This window comes from Emys orbicularis, chromosome 4, assembly GCF_028017835.1.
Source record: "Emys orbicularis isolate rEmyOrb1 chromosome 4, rEmyOrb1.hap1, whole genome shotgun sequence".
In the NCBI taxonomy this organism is placed as follows: domain Eukaryota; kingdom Metazoa; phylum Chordata; order Testudines; family Emydidae; genus Emys; species Emys orbicularis.
Genome location: NC_088686.1, coordinates 152,520,898 through 152,541,921, shown reverse-complemented (window position 1 = coordinate 152,541,921; position 21,024 = coordinate 152,520,898). Strand labels below are relative to the sequence as shown.

General features: G+C 54.1%; 1 protein-coding gene across 1 annotated transcript; it reads left to right on the top strand.

Moving 5' to 3' along the window:
* Positions 1–6,119: 6,119 nt before the first annotated feature.
* LOC135878780 (glycine N-acyltransferase-like protein 3) lies at positions 6,120–20,496 on the top strand. The gene is made up of 6 exons (XM_065404528.1): positions 6,120–6,271; positions 14,673–14,802; positions 17,523–17,630; positions 17,986–18,112; positions 18,485–18,605; positions 20,007–20,496. Exons 1-6 carry the CDS (start codon positions 6,120–6,122, stop codon positions 20,494–20,496), a joined length of 1,128 nt encoding a protein of 375 aa, XP_065260600.1.
* Positions 20,497–21,024: the final 528 nt, after the last annotated feature.

Sequence of the window (21,024 nt, the reverse complement as noted above, 5' to 3'; positions counted from 1 at the left end):
CTGGCTAACCGTGCTCTCCCTCAAACGGTCCAGTCCCTCTTTGAACCCCCCTCAGCTCCCTCCTGTGGCAGTGAGTTCCACAGGCCCCTCACACATTGGGGGAAAAGCCACCTCCTTTTATCTGAATGTGCCAGCCTTCAGCGTCCCCGGCCGCCCACCCGGTGCCATGTCTGGGCAGGGCAGAGCGCTCTCGCCTGCCGGTGCCAGCTGTTCACATTCCACATCAGCAGCCAATGACAGCAGCTCTGCTCCCCCTCTGAAGGGTTTCTACCTAGCCCCTTAGAGGCCGGAACATCGTCCTCCCAGAGCAAACCCTATAGGATGTGGGGGGGAGATGCTGCATCTCCCTGCTTCCTGAACAGGAGCCGCTGCGTCCCCTGCTCCTCAGAGGTGGGGCAGACGCCCTTGCGTTGCAGGGGGAGGCTGCAGCTGGCTCGGGACGGCGTGCGGGGCACTCACCCACAGTTGGAGACGAACCCAAAGGGGTACGTCAGCATACTGGCAAAGAACTGCAGGCACGAGAGATGGGCCACAGTTAGCAGGGCGGGGCGCTGGCTCCGCAGCCCCGCACGGAGCCCCCCAGCCACAGGAGCACAAGGAATGGAGAGGGAGGGTGTCTCAGCGGGGCCCTGCCCAGAGAGGGATCTCACTGGCACTCACTGACTTTCTCCTGGGCAAGGAGGTCTTTGTCCTTCCCTTCCCAGGTCACCAGAGAGACCAGGCTCAGGACAGATATGGGCTGGACGGGTAGGGCAGTGGGCACAACATGCCCAAGGGGAGGGGGCCAGCTGGGCAGAGCACCAGGGGCGGGGCGGGGCCAGGCCAAGGTGCACGAGAGGGTGGAGAGCTCACCCACCATGCAGCACCAGCTAGTGATTTAGACTCACGTAAGCGCACCAACCTCACACCCCATGGTTCCCTCAAACTGGCCACTCCCATCCCAGAGCACTTCTGTGGGGCTACCCCCCCCCCAGACCTGAGAGGAGAGTAGGGGTTACACACGCACTCCAGTGACAGCCTGTGAGTAGCTCTTCATCTCGCTCATGGTGGAGACCTAGAGAGGGAGGGAAACGCATTGAACAAGGAGACCCCGCACCCTGCCACAGCCCGGCCCCTCCATCCCCAGACACAGGGGGCTGCCTCTGCCCCGATTCCCCGCACCGAGTCTGCACGCTGGGCTCCGCCAGGGCCTGAAACCCAAACTGTCCCCACGTGGGTTGCGGCCGCTGCTAGGACAGGCTCCCCGGCCGGGACAAGCAATCGGAATCCAACCTTCTCGGGCCCGCTATAATGGGAAGTCTGAAACACTAATTAAAACAGATGTGGTACGCCCGTAGGACAGAAGGTGCAGGGCACTATACTACACAAAGAGGCAGTAAAACAAATAAAATATCAACACCTTCCACCTTAATGCCTGGCCCTAACAAAAAATGTGTTGCCATATGTCCTATGCTTTTCCAGGGATACCTGGGCAGAAGGATCCCAAAAGAAAAAGAAAAAGAAGAAAAAAAAAAAAGGGGCGGAGTATTAGGATATAGATATTCAGGCCTGTAAGCAAAGGCCTAGACTTTAAGAATGTAGGTGTATTCTTATCACTTAGCTAGTTATAGAGGAACAAAACAAGAATCAAAATCACAGTCTGCCTGTGTCTGGGCCTTCTCTCACCATGACAGTCTGAGGCCCTGTTCTTAGGCTAAGGCCTTTGGCTAAACAGCAAAGGCAGCCATAAGCTGGGAAGCAAACGGTCACGTCCTCACCAGTCACACTGAAATAAGGCAGTTTTGGGCTGTTAAAAAGGTGATCCAATTTTTCACCTCCAGAGAAAGGGAAGAGCCTAGAAGATTTAAAAAACACTTAGTTTGATAGCATCCTGTCTGACAAGAACTCATCAATAGCTGGGGTGTGAAATCCTCATTTCTGTGTTGTTCTATCACTTCCCTATTATTTGTCTGTGTAATCTCTGTTTGGTTCTGTGATTGTTTCTGTCTTCTGTATAATTAATTTTGTTGGGTGTAAACCAATTAAGGTGGTGGGATATAACTGGTGTGACAGACCCAGACCAGTGGGGTACAGGAGTCTGGTAGAGGGCAAATATACTGGTCACTGGATGAGTAGTTTTCTGTTCCCTGAGTGACCAGAGAAGGGGCTGCACTAGAGTAATCAGGAACCTGCTAGAACCAGTTAAGGCAGGCAGGCTAATTAGGACACCTGGAGCCAATTAAGAAGAAGCTTCTAGAATCAATTAAGGCAGGCTAATCAGGGCACCTGGGTTTTAAAAGGAGCTCACTTCAGTTTGTGGTGTGAGTGTGAGGAGCTGGGAGCAAGAGGTGCAAGGAGCTGAGAGTGAGAGGGTGTGCTGCTGGAGGACTGAGGAGCACAAGCGTTATCAGACACCAGGAGGAAGGTCCTGTGGTAAGACTAAGGAAGGTGTTTGGAGGAGGCCATGGGGAAGTAGCCCAGGGAGTTGTAGCTGTCATGCAGCTGTTACAGGAGGCACTTTAGACAGCTGCAGTCCACAGGGCCCTGGGCTGGAACCCGGAGTAGAGGGTGGGCCCGGGTTCCCCCCGAAACCTCCCAATTGACCTGGACTGTGGGTTCTTCCAGAGGAGAAGGTCTCTGGGCTGTTCCCCAACCCACATGGTGAATCTCTGAGGCAAGAAAATCTGCCAATAAGCACAGGACCCACCAAGATAGAGGAGGAACTTTGTCACATTGGTTAAATAATCATGTTACAATATGTTAAAATTGGTCAGTTAAATTTCATTAAAATAATTGGTTACGGTATGGCTAAGCAGAACTCAAGTTTTTATATTCTGCAGTCAATCAGGAAGTAAGGGGGCGATAGAAACAGAGAATGGGGGGGAATTGGAATAATGTTTTGCTAAGGGAGGGTGTGACAGCGTACCCCATAAGGGTTTAAGTGGGGGGGTGTTTATAAATGTATGTATGATATAACTGAAATATGTTTTGTGCTGCCTGTGCCATGTAACATATCTCCGTAAAGGTTATGGTCTACTATATCTATTCATCCTTTGTACTTATATACCATTTTCTGCTTGAGGTTAAGAATATGGGCTGTATGCTTGCTTGATTTCTAAGTAAGCTTGGTGAGGCATTTGGTCAGCTTCTTTAGGAAGGAATTTGCCAGGTTAAGTACCTGATCGGGAAACACTTGGGGAACAATGCATCTTGGAATGCTCCAATCCACATAAGAAGTCTTCCTGGAGACATGCAAGATACCATGTGGACAATGGCGTCGGCCTGTAAAGACTGAGTCATGCAGGGGCATGTGACTTGCCCAGGTGTCTCCAAAACTCCATCTTGGAGCTGGACTTTGCATAGGAGGGAGGAGGGGGGTCTCCTCCCACAAGAGAGAGCCTATTTAAACCTGGGGGAGACCCCTCCATGGGGTCTTCAGCTGGCTAAAGAAGGAGCCTCTCCACCCCCCCAGGATACTTGAAAGAAACTGAAACAAAAGACAGACTACAGGGGTTGTGAGAGATTGCTGGACCCAGGCTAATGGGAGAGTAGCCTGTAAAAGGGAGCATTCTGGAACTGGTGAGGAACTTATCTGTATTTAGTTTGATTAGGCATAGATTTGCGCATTTTATTTTATTTTGCTTGTGACTTACTTTGTTCTGTCTGTTACTACTTTGAACCACTTAAATCCTACTGTCTGTATTTAATAAAATCACTTTTTATTTAGTAATTTACTCAGAGTATGTATTAATACCTGGGGGAGCAAACAACTGTGCATATCTCTCTATCAGTGTTATAGAGGGCGAACAATTTATGAGTTTGCCCTGCATAAACTTTATGCAGGGTAAAACGAATTTATCTGGGTTTAGACCCCATTGGGAGTTGGGCATCTGAGTGCTAAAGACAAGCACACTCCTGTAAGCTGGTTTTCGGGTAAACTTGCAGCTTTGGGACAAGTGATTCAGACCCTGAGTCTTTGTCAGAGCAGACTGGAGTGTCTGGCTCAGCAAGACAGGGTGCTGGAATCCTGAGCTGGCAGGGAAAACAGAAGCAGGGGTAGTCTTTGCACATTGGGTGGCAGCTCCCAAGGGGGTTTCTGTGATCCAACCCGTCACAGAGGGAATGGGAATAGGGAATGGGAACAGGGCCACAGGCAAGGCTCTGTGGCGTCAGAGCTGGGAAGGGGGACACTGAGAAAAAAATTAAAATCATTTCTAGCTAAAAGTTCACCCCAATAAACATTGAATTGTTTGCACCTTCAAACTTCGGGTATTATTGCTCTCTGTTCATGCGAGAAGAACCCGGGAAGTAAGTGAGTAAAAAAAGAAGCCCTCTAACAACCTTGTTTGTACAGTTCAGAGAGGCAGCAGAATCCTGCATGGTGCCCGTCCCTGCCTGGTGACAGCTCCTGCATGGTGCCGGTCCCTGCCTGGTGACAGCTCCTCTATGGCCCAAGGTTGGGAGGGGTGGTACAAGCCCAGCCCCTAATAAGCAAAGCCACATCCCAGTTTCCTGAGCAGCCAAATGCTGCAGCACCCATGGCCCCGGGTCTCCCACTCCTTGGTCATGTATCGGGGGCTGACAAGTGGAAACTGTAATAGTTTAATGAACTGTGTGCATGACTCGGTACTTACCACTTTGGTGCCGCTCCCCAGTGGCTGCAGAAGGGTTCAAATGCTGCTCCTGGGGCAGAGCAGGAGACATGAGCTGTGTGTGTCATGGAACTGTCTGGGGTGGTGCGCATGGGCGTTACCAGACTGGCGGAAACTGACCCACATCAATGGAGGAGCCGAGAGGACAATGGGAAGCCCAAGGACTGACCAATCAAGACGAAGCGGAAGCACATGCAGGCTGACCGTGTGAACCCAGCATGTATTTGCTGGGGGAGGACAACGGACCGAGAGGAGACAAGAGGGGTGATAAGACCGTGGCTCACAGAGACACAGCAGCTCTGCTCTGGGACTGACAGATGGACACAGCAGCTTGGCTGGGTGGACCCCTCACACAGGGGGTAATGGAATGCTGGCCGAGCCCCTGTCTCTCTGCACTGACGTAAGGATGCTCACCTCCTGCAGCCAGGTGACTCATCCTTGTTTTGCACAGGCTGCCCGCTGTCGCTGCAGAACCTCACTGGGAGCATCATGTACTGAAGGGGCCCAGTACAAGTCTCCTGCAGGAGTCTGGCTTTGGCTGGATTTGCTGCAGGGAGACGGGGTCGCTGGTGCTGAAGGCCCAGTTTCAGAGTTGCGGAAGCCACAGGCCTGCCCCTGTGGAACTGTGTGGGTCCCTGTGGCTCAGCACATATGCCAAAGGGGTTGCTCCCAGGGGACTGGTTACAGGCTGGAGCATAGACCAGACCCTGTAGGCACGTAACAAAGAATACCCTTGCCAGAGGGTGGCTACAGATGTGGTGGGTTATCTCAATCAAGAGACCTTGAATCACAGTGCAGGACGAGGTGGGGCTCCGACAGAGACCCGAACAGCCAGGATTTAGCAAAGAGATACGGGCACATCGCCTTAGGATAGTGATAAACAGAAAAAAATCTGCCTTCCTAACCAATTTGGGACTTTCTGAGCTTAAAGTGTTACCATTTGGGCTAATGAGTGCAGGATCCACCTTTCAAAGGCTTGCGAATCAAGTGGCTGGGTGACAGGACTTTGCTCGTGTCTACATTGAGGATATTGCAGTCTTCAGCAATTCCTTGCCAGAGCATAAGGATCACCTGGGAATGGTGCCGAAGAGCCTCAAAGGTGCAGGTCTAAGTGTAAAGGTGTCAAAGTGCAGGATGGGGCATTGAAGATGTAAAACAAATTCTGTCAGGAAAGGCGAAGCCGGACTCTGGCCAGTGAATTGTGCACTGACACATCCAACACAGGTTTGGGAGCGCTGATGATGCCAGCAGGGGAGGGCACCGAGCAGCATCCCATCCCTTTCTGAGCAGAAAATGGACTCCAAGTGAATGGAATGACGTCGTTATAGAACATGAATGCTCGGCAACTGTGGGTTGTCCGACAGCTAAGATCCTACCTGTTCAACCGGAGGCGCTGGGTACTGACTGACTGCCCCCCTTTAGCGTGGCTACACAGAACCAAAGGCACCAACTCTTGGTTGGTACGCTGGAGTACAGCCCTCCAAAGGCATGAGATGGAGACTCAACATGTCACGGGGGCAGACGCGCTATCCAGGCAAGAGGGCCCAGAGCAGATGCATTCGGAATAGCCAGTGGCTAGGCCTAGGGCGTCAATGTCAGGAGGCGACAGGACACAGATGTGCCCAAACACGCCCAGGCAGGTACGTTACATGTCCAACAACCATTTTCTCACTATTACACTGATGGGGTCGTGTGTGATTGGTACATTCCTCAGGGTACAATCTGGACCGATGGACAGCTGTGTCCCCTCAGCTCTCCAATTTGGGGAGCCTTTTACATTGCTTCATTGTGAGAGCAGCCACTCCTGGCCTGTTCACACACGGCTTCTCGCATGCAAAATCACTCCCAGCTGAATATATGAGTGCTTCTAGCCAGCCACTCCTGAATTATATTGCAGAGTGACACTAGCAAATTCCCAGTCCTAGACTTGTCTCCAGAAATATGCGTTTTGTATTGCCCAGCTCTCTCCTTCTGGACAATACAAGCTCATAGAAAGTCCATCATTTCATTACTAGAAAATGACATGCACAAATCTTATCTCAAGTGGAGGGTCCCAAACACTTCAATCCAAACACACTGGCTTAGATAAAACAACAAAACAAGTTTATTAACTACACACAGAGAGAGAGAGAGAGAGAGAGAGATTTTAAGTGATTACAAGTAATGAGGCATAAAAGTCAGAATCGGTTACAAAGAAATAAAAGATACAATGCAAACTAATACCTAACTTTACAAGCTAAGTGAACTTAAAGCAAATGGATTTCTCTCGCCGTGTATTCACGACTGTCTGGCTGGATTCTTTCAGCCAGGACGACTCCCCCAGTTCATTGATGCTTCCTTTGTCTTTCAAACGTTATTGATGCCATGAGTAGAGATGAGGAGAGAGAGAGAGGTGATTTGGGACATCTGTTCCTCATTTTTACAACTTTAGCTCCTCTTTGAGAATCACCTCTAGCTGGGGTTCAGGCAACAGCGAGTCTGTTTGCCAAGATGTAAATTTCTCGCTCACATCCTTCTTCCTGTCAAAGAATGGCTGCTTAACTAAGTGATATAGTCCAGTTGATTTTGTTGACACCTGACTGACATGTCAATTTCCCTGTTTGCTCTGAGGAACTGATTTGGGCTGCTTCCCCAGATTTGAAATATGCCTTAGCAACATGGTAACTGAGCCTTCGTGGGTCACAACTGAGAATACCAAATTCAGGACCAACTGCTGAAAAATAGAGCTGATATGCCCCAAAGCTGGTGGCTATTCTCTCATGAGATATACCAAACCAGCAACAAAAGTAAATTGCTATTTCACCACACTGGCTAACAAGCAGTCAGAACAGCAGTTTCCTTAAGCATTCCAGTCCTTGTATCGCCACCAAAAACACTAGACTTATAGATGAGTGGTTCTTTAAAGCCAATTTAATCTAATAACAGGTTCTTCTGATCCAAAGGACCATGCCCAGGTCAATATACAACTCAGATCTTACTCAAAAATCACAGTGTTGCCAGTCCTTTAGTATCTGAAATCTAAAGGTATATTCAAAGAAAGAAAGAAAAAGGTGAGAGTTAAAATTGGTTCAAGGAATCAAATAAGTACAATAACTGCAAAGTTCTTGGTTCAGGCTTGTAGCAGTGATGGAATAAACTGCTGGCTTGATAAGTCTCTGGTTACTTCCAAATCATTGGAAGGACCTCAGTCCCTTGGTTAGAATGTTCCATTAGTACAAGTCCTTAGTCCAGAGGTTTGAGCTGGAAAGAGGCAAAATGGAGGTGTTTCCAGGGCCTTTTATAGCTTCTGCCATGTGGAGGGAAACCCATTGTTTCAAACAAAGCCCTCAGCACAGCTAGTAGAAAATTACAGGTAAAAGATGGGGTTTGGGATCACATGGGCAAGTCACGTGTCCAGGCATAATTTTGCTTAGTCACAGCAGGAAATCATTACCTATACCCCAGACAGCACCTTTGCAGGACAGTCCATTCAGTGTACATGGTCTCCCATGGTCCATTGTCAGTTAAGTGTTTCTTGATGAGCCACTTAATATGGGTCATTACACATACTGAATCTATTTCCCCATGTTAAGTATCCTCACACCGTCTTGTCAACTGTCTAAAATGGGCCATCTTGATAATCATTACAAAAGTTTTTTTTTCTCCTGCTGATAATAGCTCATCTTAATTAATTAGCCTCTTACAGTTGGTATGGCTACTTCCACTTTTTCATGTTCTCTGTATGTATATATATTTTCTTACTCTATGTTCCATTCTATGCATCTGATGACGTGGACTGTAGCCCACGAAAGCTTATGCTCAAATAAATTTGTTAGTCTCTAAGGTGCCACAAGGACTCCTGTTCTTTTTGCGGATACAGACTAACACGGCTGCTACTCTGAAACCTTAATTTGAATAGTCCCTCCAGGATGTGCAGGCTAAATACCTTGTGGGTGTTACCCCAGGAGGAAACAGTTGAAATCCAGGTATAGAGCCAATACTCATAACTTCAAATACAAAATGATACGTGCATACAGATAGCATAATCATATTCAGCAAATCATAACCTTTTCATAGACATCTTACATGCCACATTTTGTACAAGATTTGTTGCAAATATGTAACAGTGGTTGCAACAATGATCTATATGGTCATATTTTAATCAGATAACGTCACAAACATCATACAGCAGAATCTTATAACTTTACCTACAATGTTGCCACACATATTTTACCGTGACAATAATTATCAGCAAATTATGAGTTTTCCTATGATACCTCACAACGCATACTTTGTACAAAATTTATCATAGTCTTGTAAAAGTGGTGAACATTGGGGTACAGTGTGTCACAATGGTCTGCCAAGAGCTAAGAACTAGATTTCAAGCTCGCTGACCATTATGGTTATTGCAAGATGTTTGTACGGGAAACAGTTTACAAGCTATGTAGAATACTGGGTTGAACAACTGTTGAAGGGAGACATGTCACTTGAGGCGAGGTGGGTCTCAGAGCTAACTCAATCAATATTGAAAATCCTGAACATCCCTGGAGGCAGCACTTTGTTTACTGTCTGGGCCAAGTGGAGACCGGTGATCATCGCAGGGAGCAGATGCCAGAAAGCCAGGGATGGGAACCACCCCGCTCGGAGCTTGCCCCTTTTTACGAGGAGTTTGACCAGGTGCTGGGTGCTGTGCTCAGTGGAGTAGCCAGGGTCTAAGTGTAGGGGGAGCAAACATAAAAAAGGCAACCCCCCCCTTGGCTCCACCTCTGGCCATGCTCCCCCTTGGCTCCTCCCATTTCCCCCCCAGATTAACCCCGGGGCTCGGCTCAGGACTCCTGCGGGCTTCCCGGGGGTGTGGATACCCCCATCCCCCCGCGGTCCCGGGAGAGTCTCTCCTGCCCAGCCCGCTCTGCAGGTGTCCCCCGCCGAGCTGCGCCGCCCGGCCCCACCTGCGGGGTCCTGTCCCCCCCGCCCTGGGCTCCAGACTCCTGCGCCGCGCCAGGGCCCCCCATCCAGACAGTGCGGCCTGCGCCCCTGCCCTGCGGGCCCGGCCCCGGCCCCGGGGAGCCCCTTGCCCGGAAGGGACCCCCTAGTGCAAGGCACCAGACCCCCGCCGCTCACCTTCTGTCCTGCGCCGCCGCCTGTCCCCGGCCGATCCCAGCCCCGCGCTGCGGGCAGATCCCGGCTCCGGCTCCGGCTCCGGCTTGGGGCGGGGAGCGCTTGGCTGCCGAGCCCTGAGCCGCCGCAAGAGGTGGCTGCACCTGCGGCGATGTTGGGGCCGTGTGGGGCGCGATGGCCGAGGAGCCGGCCCCCTCGCTCCTCCGGCCGCGCCTGCCCCCCCACCCATGGCTCCTCCGGCCGTGCTGCCCCCAGCGTCGGCCCAGCAGGCACCGCTTTTGGGAAATGTGCTGAGGGGAAGCGGCTGCTTCCCCTGCACCCCACTAGCTACACTACTGGCTGTGCTGCACCCCCAGCGCTTCACAACAGCCGCGCCAGCCTGGACAGCGACCTTCTCACCCCTGAACCAAGCACAGGGCCAGTGGGGAGACAGCAAGCGCTGGATGAGGCGGCCAAAGTGATTCTCGGGCTCACTGTGGTCTCCAAGGCAGCTTTGCTGCCGGAGCAGCTGCAGCACATCCTGGGTCTCTACTCGGAGGGGTTTTCTGATGCCCCCCCCCCCCAGGGGCTGCCCACCGCGGAACCAGCATCAGAAACACAAGAGGCAGAGGTCGCCCCTGAGCCTGGTCAGTTTCTGGCGGCACATCTGTTATTAATCTAGGAATGGGAGGGATTTCCAATTTATTACCCAAAGCAGAATGTATTGCAAGCTGCAGGCAGCCGCATGTAGCCAGTAATGGCAGGTTGCTGGCACCACCTGGAATTCAAAATGGAGATTGGGAGCGCAAACAACACTGAAACGAGAATTTAATATTAAACTTGGACTAGAAACTCGAGCAATCTTTCAGAGCTGTGCCTAGATTTGCCAGTTGTGGTTGGACGTATTCCTGGAAGTTTCATCACATGACATAAAAGATTAATCGTTAATTCCTTGAGGGCTGGCAATCCTAGATGAACTGTGACGGGTTCAGTCTCAGAGACGCCCTTGGGACTGCCACCTGATGTGCTGAGACTACCTCTGAGCCCATTTTCCCTGCCAGCTTGGGACTCCAGAATCCTGTCTTGTTGAGCCAGACATGCCAGTCTGCTCCAACACAAACCCAGGGTCTGAACCACGTGCCCCAAAGCTGCAGACTTAACTGAAAAGAGCTTAAGAAGTGTTCCTGTCTCTAGCACCCAGACACCCAGTTCCCCATGGGATCCAAACTCCAAATGAATCCGTTTTACTCTGTATAAAGCTTATACAGGGTAAACTCATAAATTGTCTGCCCTCTATCACACTGATAGAAAGATATGCACAGCTGTTTGCTCCCCAGGAATTAATTACTTGCTCTGGATTACTTAATAAGTAAAAAGTGATTTTATTAAATACAGAAAGTAGGATTTAAGTGATTCCAAGCAATAACAGACAGAACGAAGTAAGTTACCTAGCAAAATAAAACAAAGCACAGAGATCCAAGCCTAATGCAGTAGGAAACTAAATGCAGGTAAATCTCACCCTCAGAGATGTTCCAATAAGCTTCTTTGACAGACTAGACTCCTTCCTAGTCTGGGTCCAACAGTCACTCCCAGCCCCATAGTTACTGTCATTTTTTCCCAGTTTCTTTCAGGCATCTCTTTGGGGTGGAGAGGCTACCTCTTGAGCCAGCTGAAGACAAAATGGAGGGGCTTCCAGGGCCTTATATAGTCTTTCTCTTGTGCCACATCACAGCCACAGAATGGGGTCTCTAGCCACCTGGGCAAGTCACCTGTCTATGAATGATTCAGCTTTTTGCAGGCCGACACCATTGTTTACATGTTAGTTTGAACATTCCCAGGAAAGGTCAGATGAGGATTGGCGTCTCTCAAAGTCCATTTTTAGTTAAGTACTCCCAATTACTTGAATAGCCCCTTCACACTATGTTTACCAAATCTGCCTCACGTGCTTCCTACAGCAACGATCACATCCCTCAATATGCTGGCCATGCTCATACTTATACAGCCCAAAATGCCGTTAGCCTTCTTGGCAACAAGGGCACACTGTTGACTCATATCCAGCTTCCCATCCACTGTAGCCCCTAGGTCCTTTTCTGCAGAACTGCTGCCTAGCCACTCGGTCCCTAGTCTGTAGCAGTGTATGGGATTCTTCCATCCTAAGTGCAGGACTCTGTACTTGTCCTTGTTGAACCTCATTAGATTTCTTTTGGCCCAATCCTCTAATTTGTGTAGGTCCCTCTGTAACCTATCCCTACCTTCCAGCGTATCTACCATTCCTCCCAGTTTAGTGTCATCTGCAAACTTGCTGAGAGTACAATCCACGCCATCCTCCAGATCATTAATGAAGATATTGAACAAAACCATCCCCAGGACCAACCCTTGGGGCACTCCGCTTGATACTGTCTGCCAACTAGACATGGAGCCATTGATCACTCCCCGTTGAGCCTAATGATCTAGACAGATTTCTATCCACCTTATAGTCCATTCATCCAGCCCATACTACTTTAACTTGAAGGCAAGAATACTGTGGGAGACTGTCCACTGCTTTCCCCTCATCTGCAGAGCTCGTTATCTCGTCATAGAAGGCAATTAGGTTAGTCAGGCATGACTTGCCCTTGGTGAATCCATGCTGACTGTTCCTGATCACTTTCTTCTCCTCAAAGTGCTTCAAAATTGATTCCTTAAGGACCTGCTCCATGATTTTTCCAGGGACTGAAGTAAGGCTGATGGCCTGTAATTCCCTGAATCCTCCTTCTTCCCTTTTTTAAAGATGGGCACTACATTAGCCTTTTTCCAGTCATCTGGGACCTCCCCCAATCTCCATGAGTTTTCAAAGATAAATTAATGGAGATATTGTATCTCCTAGAGCTGGAAGGGACCTTGAAAGGTCATTGAATCCAGCCCCCTGCCTTCACTAGCAGAACCAAGTAGTGATTTTTGCCCCAGATCCCTAAGTGGCCCCCTCAAGGATTGAACTCACAACCCTGGGTTTAGCACACCAATGCTCAAACCTCTGAGCTATCCCTCCCCCCATAATGGCCGATGGCTCTGCAATCACATCTCCCAACTCCTTTAGCAATCTCAGCTGCAGTGCATGCGGCCCCATGGACTTGTGCTCGTCCAGCTTTTCTGAACAGTTCTGAACCACTTCTTTCTCCACAGAGGGTGGAAACACTTGGAAAACATTTGCAGCTGAGATTCAGGAGAGGGAATCTGTAGGGAAGGATGCTTCCTGCTGCTTTTTCCTCCCCTGTTGGAGTTTCTTTTGTTTCCCTTCCTGCTTGATGACTCTGCTTGTTGCTTAAATGCAAATTAAGTAGAGCACCCATTCCTTTGTTGAGACAGGCTTGTTTGCCAACCTCAGGTTAGAGCACGTGTTAACACCATAAAGGGGAATCTTATCACTTCACGTACAATGTTGCCACACACATATTTTATCAGGGCAATACTGATCGGCAAATTATACATTTACAAATAATACCTTGCAAGGTTGTACAAAGATTATTACAACAGTGGGTACGCTGTGGACACAAGGGTACATTCTGTCACACTCCCCTACCTTCCCACTTCAGTCCTTTGTTCTCGTGATGGGGTCTTTGCTCAGCTTCCCTGAAGTCCATAAAACATGGGGACTTGCTTTGTCTCTCTGGCCCCTTTGTTGATGTGGGTCAATTTCAACTAGTTCCTTAATGACTCCCTCCTCCACCCAGGCAGGGAGGTGACACCCACCTATGCCTCGTAGCCTGCCCTGAGAGCAAACTTGCTCCCTTTTCTCCCCCCAGGGTAACACTGCAACACAGAGGGGAAACTGAGGCACATACGGGGGTCATAAAATACTACAACAAATTCCCACTTTGTCACAGGGACCAATCCCCTGGTATTGTTGGTTTTTTCGCCCCACCTGGCTGATCTGACCCAAAGTGGCTCTATTCACCATGGTACTGTTTCCAGGACGCTGGGGCTTTCAAATGTGCTGAGAAGGCCCAAGATGAATCCTGGTATGTTATAGGAAATGCATTTCCTGCTGTGGGGCGCTCACACTCAGGGTCATTGGCACCCCATTGTGCTGGGTACGGCACGGACACACAGTGACCAAGACCAGGCCGGCATAGCAGGGGGCTGCAGGTCGGGATTGAGGGGCATCGGTGGGGAAGGGGGGAAGGCAGCCCCTGCTCTCACTCTGCCCCTGGCCCTGGTCCATTCTGGGTGCACTTGCATTTCTCTGGAGGCCCCTCAACCTCTGCCCAGAGCAAAATCCCAATCAACTGTGCCATGCAGCTGCAGGGATGTCACCGCCTCTGGGCTCCAGGACTGACAGACTCTGTTAATGGTTCATTCGCTGGGGGATAAGAGGCTGGAGCAGCCCCTGAAGGAGAGACAGACAGGGACCTTGCAGCTCCACAGACACCCAGGAACTGCTCCTTCCCCTGGCATAGAGTGACCCCAGGTGAGTGGGAGCCCCAGCCCTGTACGGACAGCCCTGGCATCACTTGGCCTTACAGCAGCCTTCTTCTTGTGGGGTATCTGGTGAGCACAGGGGCTGTACACAGACGGGTGAGTTATTGTACGGTCTCTGATGAGCGTGGGAACCATGCACAGATTGGTGAGTTATTGTAGGGTCTCTGGGGAGCACAGGGGCTGCCGACAGACTGATGAGTTATGGTAGTGTCTCTGGTGAGCACGGGGGCCGTGCACAGACTGGTGAGATACTGTAGGGTGTCTGGGGAGCACAGGGGCTGCGCACAGACTGGTGAGATCTTGTAGGGTCTCTGGTGAGCAAGGGCACTGCATATAGACTGGTTAGTTAATGTAAGGTCTCTGGTGAACACACAGGGGGCTGTGCATAGACTGGTGAGCTCTTGTGGGGTCTACACAGTGTTTGCTATTTTGGCAGGGCTGGGAGCTGGCAGCTTGTCTCTGGGCTTGGGAGACAGTCACAGGGAACTGATGGGTCTCCTGTCCCCGCAGGCATCCCTCACATGGTCCCTCTGGAAGCTGTGAAGGCCCATCCCGGTCAGCGATGCTGATCCTGAGCTGTTCCTCCAAGCTGCGGCTGCTGGAGGGGATGCTACGGAGGGGTCTGCCTGACACGCTGCCGGTGACCAGGACTCGCCCGCCCCCACAGGGCCAAACGCTCCCACCCTCGGGCTGGGCAGAGAGCAGGGGAAAGTCCCTCAGAGTCCCCTGGTTGATGGGGCACATATTGGGGTGGGGTGCAATCCCCTGGGTTGGGCTTACATGGAGGGCTGGCCCCTCCACCTGGTCAGGGGGTAGCAGTTTGGGGGGCAGACCCTTTCTCCAGGTCGGGGGGCAGCAGTTCAGGGGCCGGGCAGGCTCTTATAGATCCACAGGGGATGTGCTGTACCCCAGCCTGTCACCAGTCCCCTGGGAGTGACCCCTGTAGTGGGCCAGGGCCCGAGGCTGCACACAGCTCCACAGGGGCAGGCCCGTGACCTCCACCACTGGGCCTTTGACACCAGCCCTCCCATCTCTCTCCGTGGCTCCCTGCAGCGAATGCAGCCGAGTGAGATGCCTGCGGGAGGCTTGGACCGGGCCCCTGCGGTGTGTGTTGGCAGAGACCCCGGCAGCCTTTGCAAAACACAGGAGTGGTTCATTACTCTGACGGCTGCAGCTCTGCTTCCAGCAGCTTAGCTCAGGCCCGTAATCTCTCCTTAGCTCTGCCCCACTCTGTCTGACTCAGGCAATTCCAGCTCACATACGGAGGACGGGACTCCCCTGGCCTCCTGACTCCCTGATAAGCCTGCCCGCCCTGTCAATCAGGCTGATCTGGAGCATTGGCCTCTCCCCATTGTTCCTGGGGACTGTCAGTCTCAGGCTCCTGATTTCCCATCGACCCTTCCCCTTTTAGTGCTGGGAGCTAGTCAACCAAAACACCCCCACTGAATGTTAGTAAGGGGGCAACAGTCCCCTTACATTAAGAAAAAATCCAGTCCCTGATCCTGCCCCAGGCAAGGGTTTGAACCCCAGGAGCCAGAGGTTCAGACTGGAGGTGTCAGTGAAAAGGCGAATAGCTCGGCCGGCAGGGAGCAGGGTTTCCCCCCCTTGCCTATAACACTAAGGAAAGGCTGTTGAGCTCAGGACACCTGTCTGGCTGGAAGTTGACCCCTGTATTTGAGTGGGGCAGGGGAACCGCCCCCCCCAATCTCCACACGGAACATGTGAGTCACACGGGCTCTGGCAGAACTTCCCTGGGGCTGTGGCCAAGGGAGCCAGCTCACAGCCTGCTCTCCCTGGGGAAACAGAGTCAGAGCGGAACCTGGTGGGAGCTGAGCCCCCAGCTGAGTATGGGCAGACACGGGCAAGGCATGGCCAAGGTTAAGACCCGGAATCGCCAGCAGAGGGGTCCTGGCCTGGGGTGAGGGCAACAGGTTAACCCCAGGAGGGGAAATGGATTCCTGGCATACACACAGCCCTGGGGTTGGGACAACCAGCGTAGGGGAGCCCCCTGCATCACCAGACCCTGGGACACCAGCACCCCAGAGACATGCCTGGGCTAAGACCAGCCTCGCAGGGGGACACACCTACACTGATCCCCGAAATGCTCAAGGGGTCACTTCCTACCCCAGCCGAGGGGTCAGGACACCCCATGGTACAGCCAAGATGGCCGACACATGGAGGAAGAGGGGGTCACGACCCTCCTCACTCCCTGGCAGATGGGGGTGGGGAAATGCAGTGGCTGGATCCCATCCCAGTTTCAAACCCAAAGGTTTGGGGCGGGGAGCAAAAGGGTGTTGAGGCTGCATGAAAACTCCCCCCTTCCCCCTGCTACTATCAGTGAACAGACTTGCCCTAAGGGTGGATGTGAGCCTGCTCTGAGCTGGGTATTGGAAAGGGTGAATTTGATTCGAGCCAGCTGTGAGCATGCTGACCATGCCTGGTAGGACAGGGATGGGGAAGATGCTGTGGCTTCTATGGATAGCATATGGGGGTTCGAACTTCACCGGGACAGTCACTAGTTTAAGTGACCCTGCCCAGTGAAGAGATGAAATAAAGTAGGATTTTTCTGTAATATTTTTACAACACTATGTGTGCCTCAGTTTCCCCCTATGTGTTGCATGGCTACCCAGTTGCGGGGGCGAGGGTGAGGATTAAGTTTACGCTCAGGGCAGGCTAAGAGACATGGGGTGGGTGTCACCTCCCTGTGAGGGTGGAATAAAGGGTCCTTAAGGAACTTGTTGAACTCAACCCAGATCCCCAAGGGGGCCAGAGAGACAAGGCAAGCGCTGCTGACTCCTGGATTTCCCCGCCTCTCAGCCGGGAGGCTGAGCAGAGACCCCAGCTCGAGAGCACAGGACTGGGAGGTGGGGGGTGCTGGACAAAGATGGAGGCTCTCACCTGGAGCTGGCCAAGGAGGTCAGACGGAGACGGAGACAGCTTGGAAAGGGACTTTCAGTCCAGCTTGGCTGGGCCCTGGCTGACCGCAATGGACTCTGCTTTACCCCCAGTTCTCTCTGCTGACCTAAGACCACTCCGTGATTCATAAACCAGCCTGGCTTGACAATGCTGCCGGGTGTCACTGCAAACACAGGCTGGGGTGTGGGAGCCTCCAAGAGCGGCCAGGTCTCTCCCGGGGTCTGGCTCAGTGGGAGGCACCGGGCAGAGCTCGCGGGGTGGAGCAGGAGGGCTGGAGCCCAGAGGCTCAACCTCAGAGGCGGTGGCCTGCCCTGCAGGAAGAGTGGGGCTCCCTGGGGGGTGGCACTTTGAGGGCTCCTCCAAGGGGCAGAGTAAAAGCTGGGGCCCAGCATCGATCCTGGGGATCCGGGACATCCCCGGACTCTGACCCCTGTGTCTTGGCAGGTCTACGGCGCTGTGATGCATGTGAACCGCGGGAACCCGGCAGGCCAGGAGGTGCTGGTGGATTCATGGCCAGCGTTCAAAACGGTCCTCACCCGGCCACGCAGAGAAGTGCGGCCTTTGCTGGGCCCCTCCCATCGGCCGCGTTCCCCTCCCCCACCTGACCCCATCTCTGCCCCGCTTCCCTCCCCCGCCTGACCCCATCGCTGCCCCGCTCCCCTCCCCCGACTGACGTCATCACTCCCCCACTCCCCTCCCCCGCCTGATGCCATCTCTGCCCCGCTCCCCTCCCCCGCCTGATGCCATCTCTGCCCTGTTCCCCTCCCTGCTCCGTTCACAGGATCCCTTCCCCCTCCTCAAACTCTTACTTGGGGCTCGCTGTGCCCTGCTTCCCCGATGCCGTCCCTGAGGGTCATGGGGGGAGGGCAGAGGCTGCGCTCACCCACAGACAGTGTCCCCCCTGCAGGTGGCGCGAGACCCAAGCGATTATTTCACCAACTTGTACACGACCTTCTACCGGGACGAGGGCGCCTGCCGGGCCCTGCTGGAGAACAGCTGCACCGTGGACTGGGGCCAGGCCTTCCAGATACAGGGTGACTCCCTCCAGCCCCGCTCTGTCCAGCACCTGCCACATGGGGGGCAGGACCGCTCCCCCTCCCACAGGCCAATAGTCCTGAGGAGCCTGCCTGGGCCCCTAACCCCCCCCCCCACAGGCCAATAGCCCCGAGGAGCCTGCCTGGGCCCCTCCCCCCCACGGGCCAAAAGCCCCGAGGAGCTCACCTGAGCCCCTTCTCCATCCAGACCCGGAATCCTGAATGAGCCAAGCTTGGGAACCCCCAGTTGGGCATGCTGGCTCACAGTGTCCCATGGCCCCTCCCTGCTGCTCTCCCGCACCGGGCTGGGCCCCCCACATCCATGGGCACCTTTCAGGGGCCCCTGCTGACAGCGCACGGCTGTCCCTGCAGGGCTGCAGGACGGGGTATACGAGACCATCAGGGACATCGCCAGGGCCAGAGGGCTTGAAATGGAGACGTATCCGTACCGGCCGCTGCTGCACCCAGACCCACCTGCCATGCCCCAGTACCGGTAGGTGCCCCCCAGATATGGGGTGTGTGTGAGAGAATGGGGCAACGTACACAACCAGCCTGTGCTAGCTGGAGCGGGGAGCGGGGTTGGGGGAAGGGAAGGACCCCGGGGTCCCAGGCCAGAGGCCTCCATTGCGCCCTAGATCTGGTGGCAATGAGTTCCCCAGGCTAACGGTGCTGGCAGAGTGAGGGCATCACCGCAGCCCCACACATAGCCCCAGGCCTTGGGCACATGCTGCCAAGGATTTCCCATCCTGCTCCGGGGCAGGGCTGAGTCAGCCCTAGAGCTTCGCCAGGGGGCAGGGGCAGCCCAGCCTGGCCAAGGAACCTCTTTGGTCCCAGGATGGGGAGAGCAGGGGGAGGGGCAGTCTGTAACCCTTCAATATCCTGGGATGGACAGCCAGGGGTCCTTGACCCCAGAGCCGGCCCCTCTGAGGGGAGGGGGCTCCAAGCACAGAGTCCCCTGGTCCCTCCTTTCCTGTCAGCGGGTAGGTCTCCGGGAAGGGTGTTCGCTGCCCATCGAGCCCTGGTGCTTTCATCTCAGGGAGCTGAGCTTAGCCAAGGCCCATTGGCACCGATGACTCTGCTGGGGCTGGACTGGGCCTTGTCAGACAACCCCTGTGCTGAGGCCGCGGGAGTGTGTCGATCCCCTCCCCGCATGTGCCAGGGCCTGACTTGATCCCGTCCCCCCAGGGCTCCCCCTTCTCCCCCACGCCAGGTCTATCCTCTCTCAGCCTCCCCCCATTCTCCCTGTGCCAGGTCACTCCCCCTCCAGCCTCCCTTCTCTCCATGGGGGACACTGGGAGGAGCGATATGGGGGCTATAGCCACCCCAGAATTTTCCATAGCCTCCCCTCCCAGTGCAAAGGCCCAACGTTACGCAGCAGTAAGGATGGCAATGCCATACCATGCCACCCGTCGGTCTCGGCTGCTGCTGGCGATGGCGCTGCCTTCCGAGCTGGGTGGCACACCCCTCCCCCACAGGATACATTCCATGCCCCCCAGTTTGAGATTCGGCAACCCCCCATCCCCTCCATTTTTCTGTCCAGCCCATCTCAGCCCCACAACTGGGAAGAGGATGGCGCCGCCGGACACTGCTCCTCTCCTATGCCATGTCATACCAGCTCAATTTCTGCTCCCCGGGCTCATTCCCTTATACCAGTTCGACCCTCCCAGCCCCGGGCTCACTGCACCCCAAGCCCGAAGCTGGGTCAATATCCCCCTATGTTCACACCTCCCATGTTTGGTTGCTCCCCGCTCCCCTCCCCTAGACTTACCCCTTCTCGTGCTGGTTCTAGTCCCCCTGCCCCCCACGCGCTGACATCCTCCCCTTGCCAGGTCAACCCCCTCTGTGCTCACCCCACCCCGTCCTGTGTCTCTCTCCCCCCTGCCCTGTCTTGCAGGCCTGAGAAGGGGCTCAGGCTGGCCCCCGTGTCCCCCGCCCACGCCATGCTGCTCAGAGACACCTGGAACTTTGGGGGGAACAGCCAGAGCCTGCAGTACCTGTGCCTCCTGATCCGCCACTTCCCCAACGCCTGCCTGCTGGCCCCTGAGGGGACCCCTATCTCCTGGTCCCTCACCGACCCGCTGGCTGCCCTGACGCACGGTTACACCCTCCCGGAGCATCGCGGCCAGCACCACACAAGGCCCGTGGTGGGGACGCTGGCGGCACAGTTGCATGCCCGCGGCTTCCCTGTATACACCCGAGTGCTGCCCCACAACGAGTCTTCGCTGCACACCCTGCAACGCCTCGGCTTCCGCATCCTGCCTGGGGTGTTCTACCAGCTGATGGTGAGGCCTGGGTTCACCCAGTCCCAGTCAGTCAGTGCCCTGGCCTCGGCCCAGGATCCTGCGCCCAGCTCTGGGGAACGGCCACACACACATAGCACATAGCATGGGGGGAGGGGAGAGGAGGAGAAGGGGACATGGCCTAGGGCCCTGCGCACAGCTCTTGGGGACAGCCACGGTCTGCCAGCACGTAGCCCTCGGGGAGGGGATGAGACAGGGACACAGCCCAGCCATGCCCAGGGACCTTCCACCCCCGAGAAGGGGACACATTGACCAGCCACCAGGGAGCTCAGCTGTCAGCCCTTGGGAAGCCAGGGCCTAGTAGAGGAGACTAGCTCATGCTCCATTATCCCCTGGAGCAGGGCAGAGGCTCAGTAGGGGGCGCTCTCCCCGGCAGTCAGTGCTGGCCCCAAAGAGACCAGGGTGAGGGCTCAGCAGGGGCCGCTCTCCGCTCACAGTGCTGCCCCCGTGCCCTGTGCTGCGGGCTCAGCAGGGGGCGCTCTCCCACTCCCTTCCCCAGGCAGTTTGTTGCTCGGCTGGGGCTGTGGTGGGGGGGTCCCATTTCCAGGAGCTGCGCCTGGTCTTGCCAGAGCTTTGGTGCAAGCTCCTTTGGGCTCCGACCACATGTCCCAG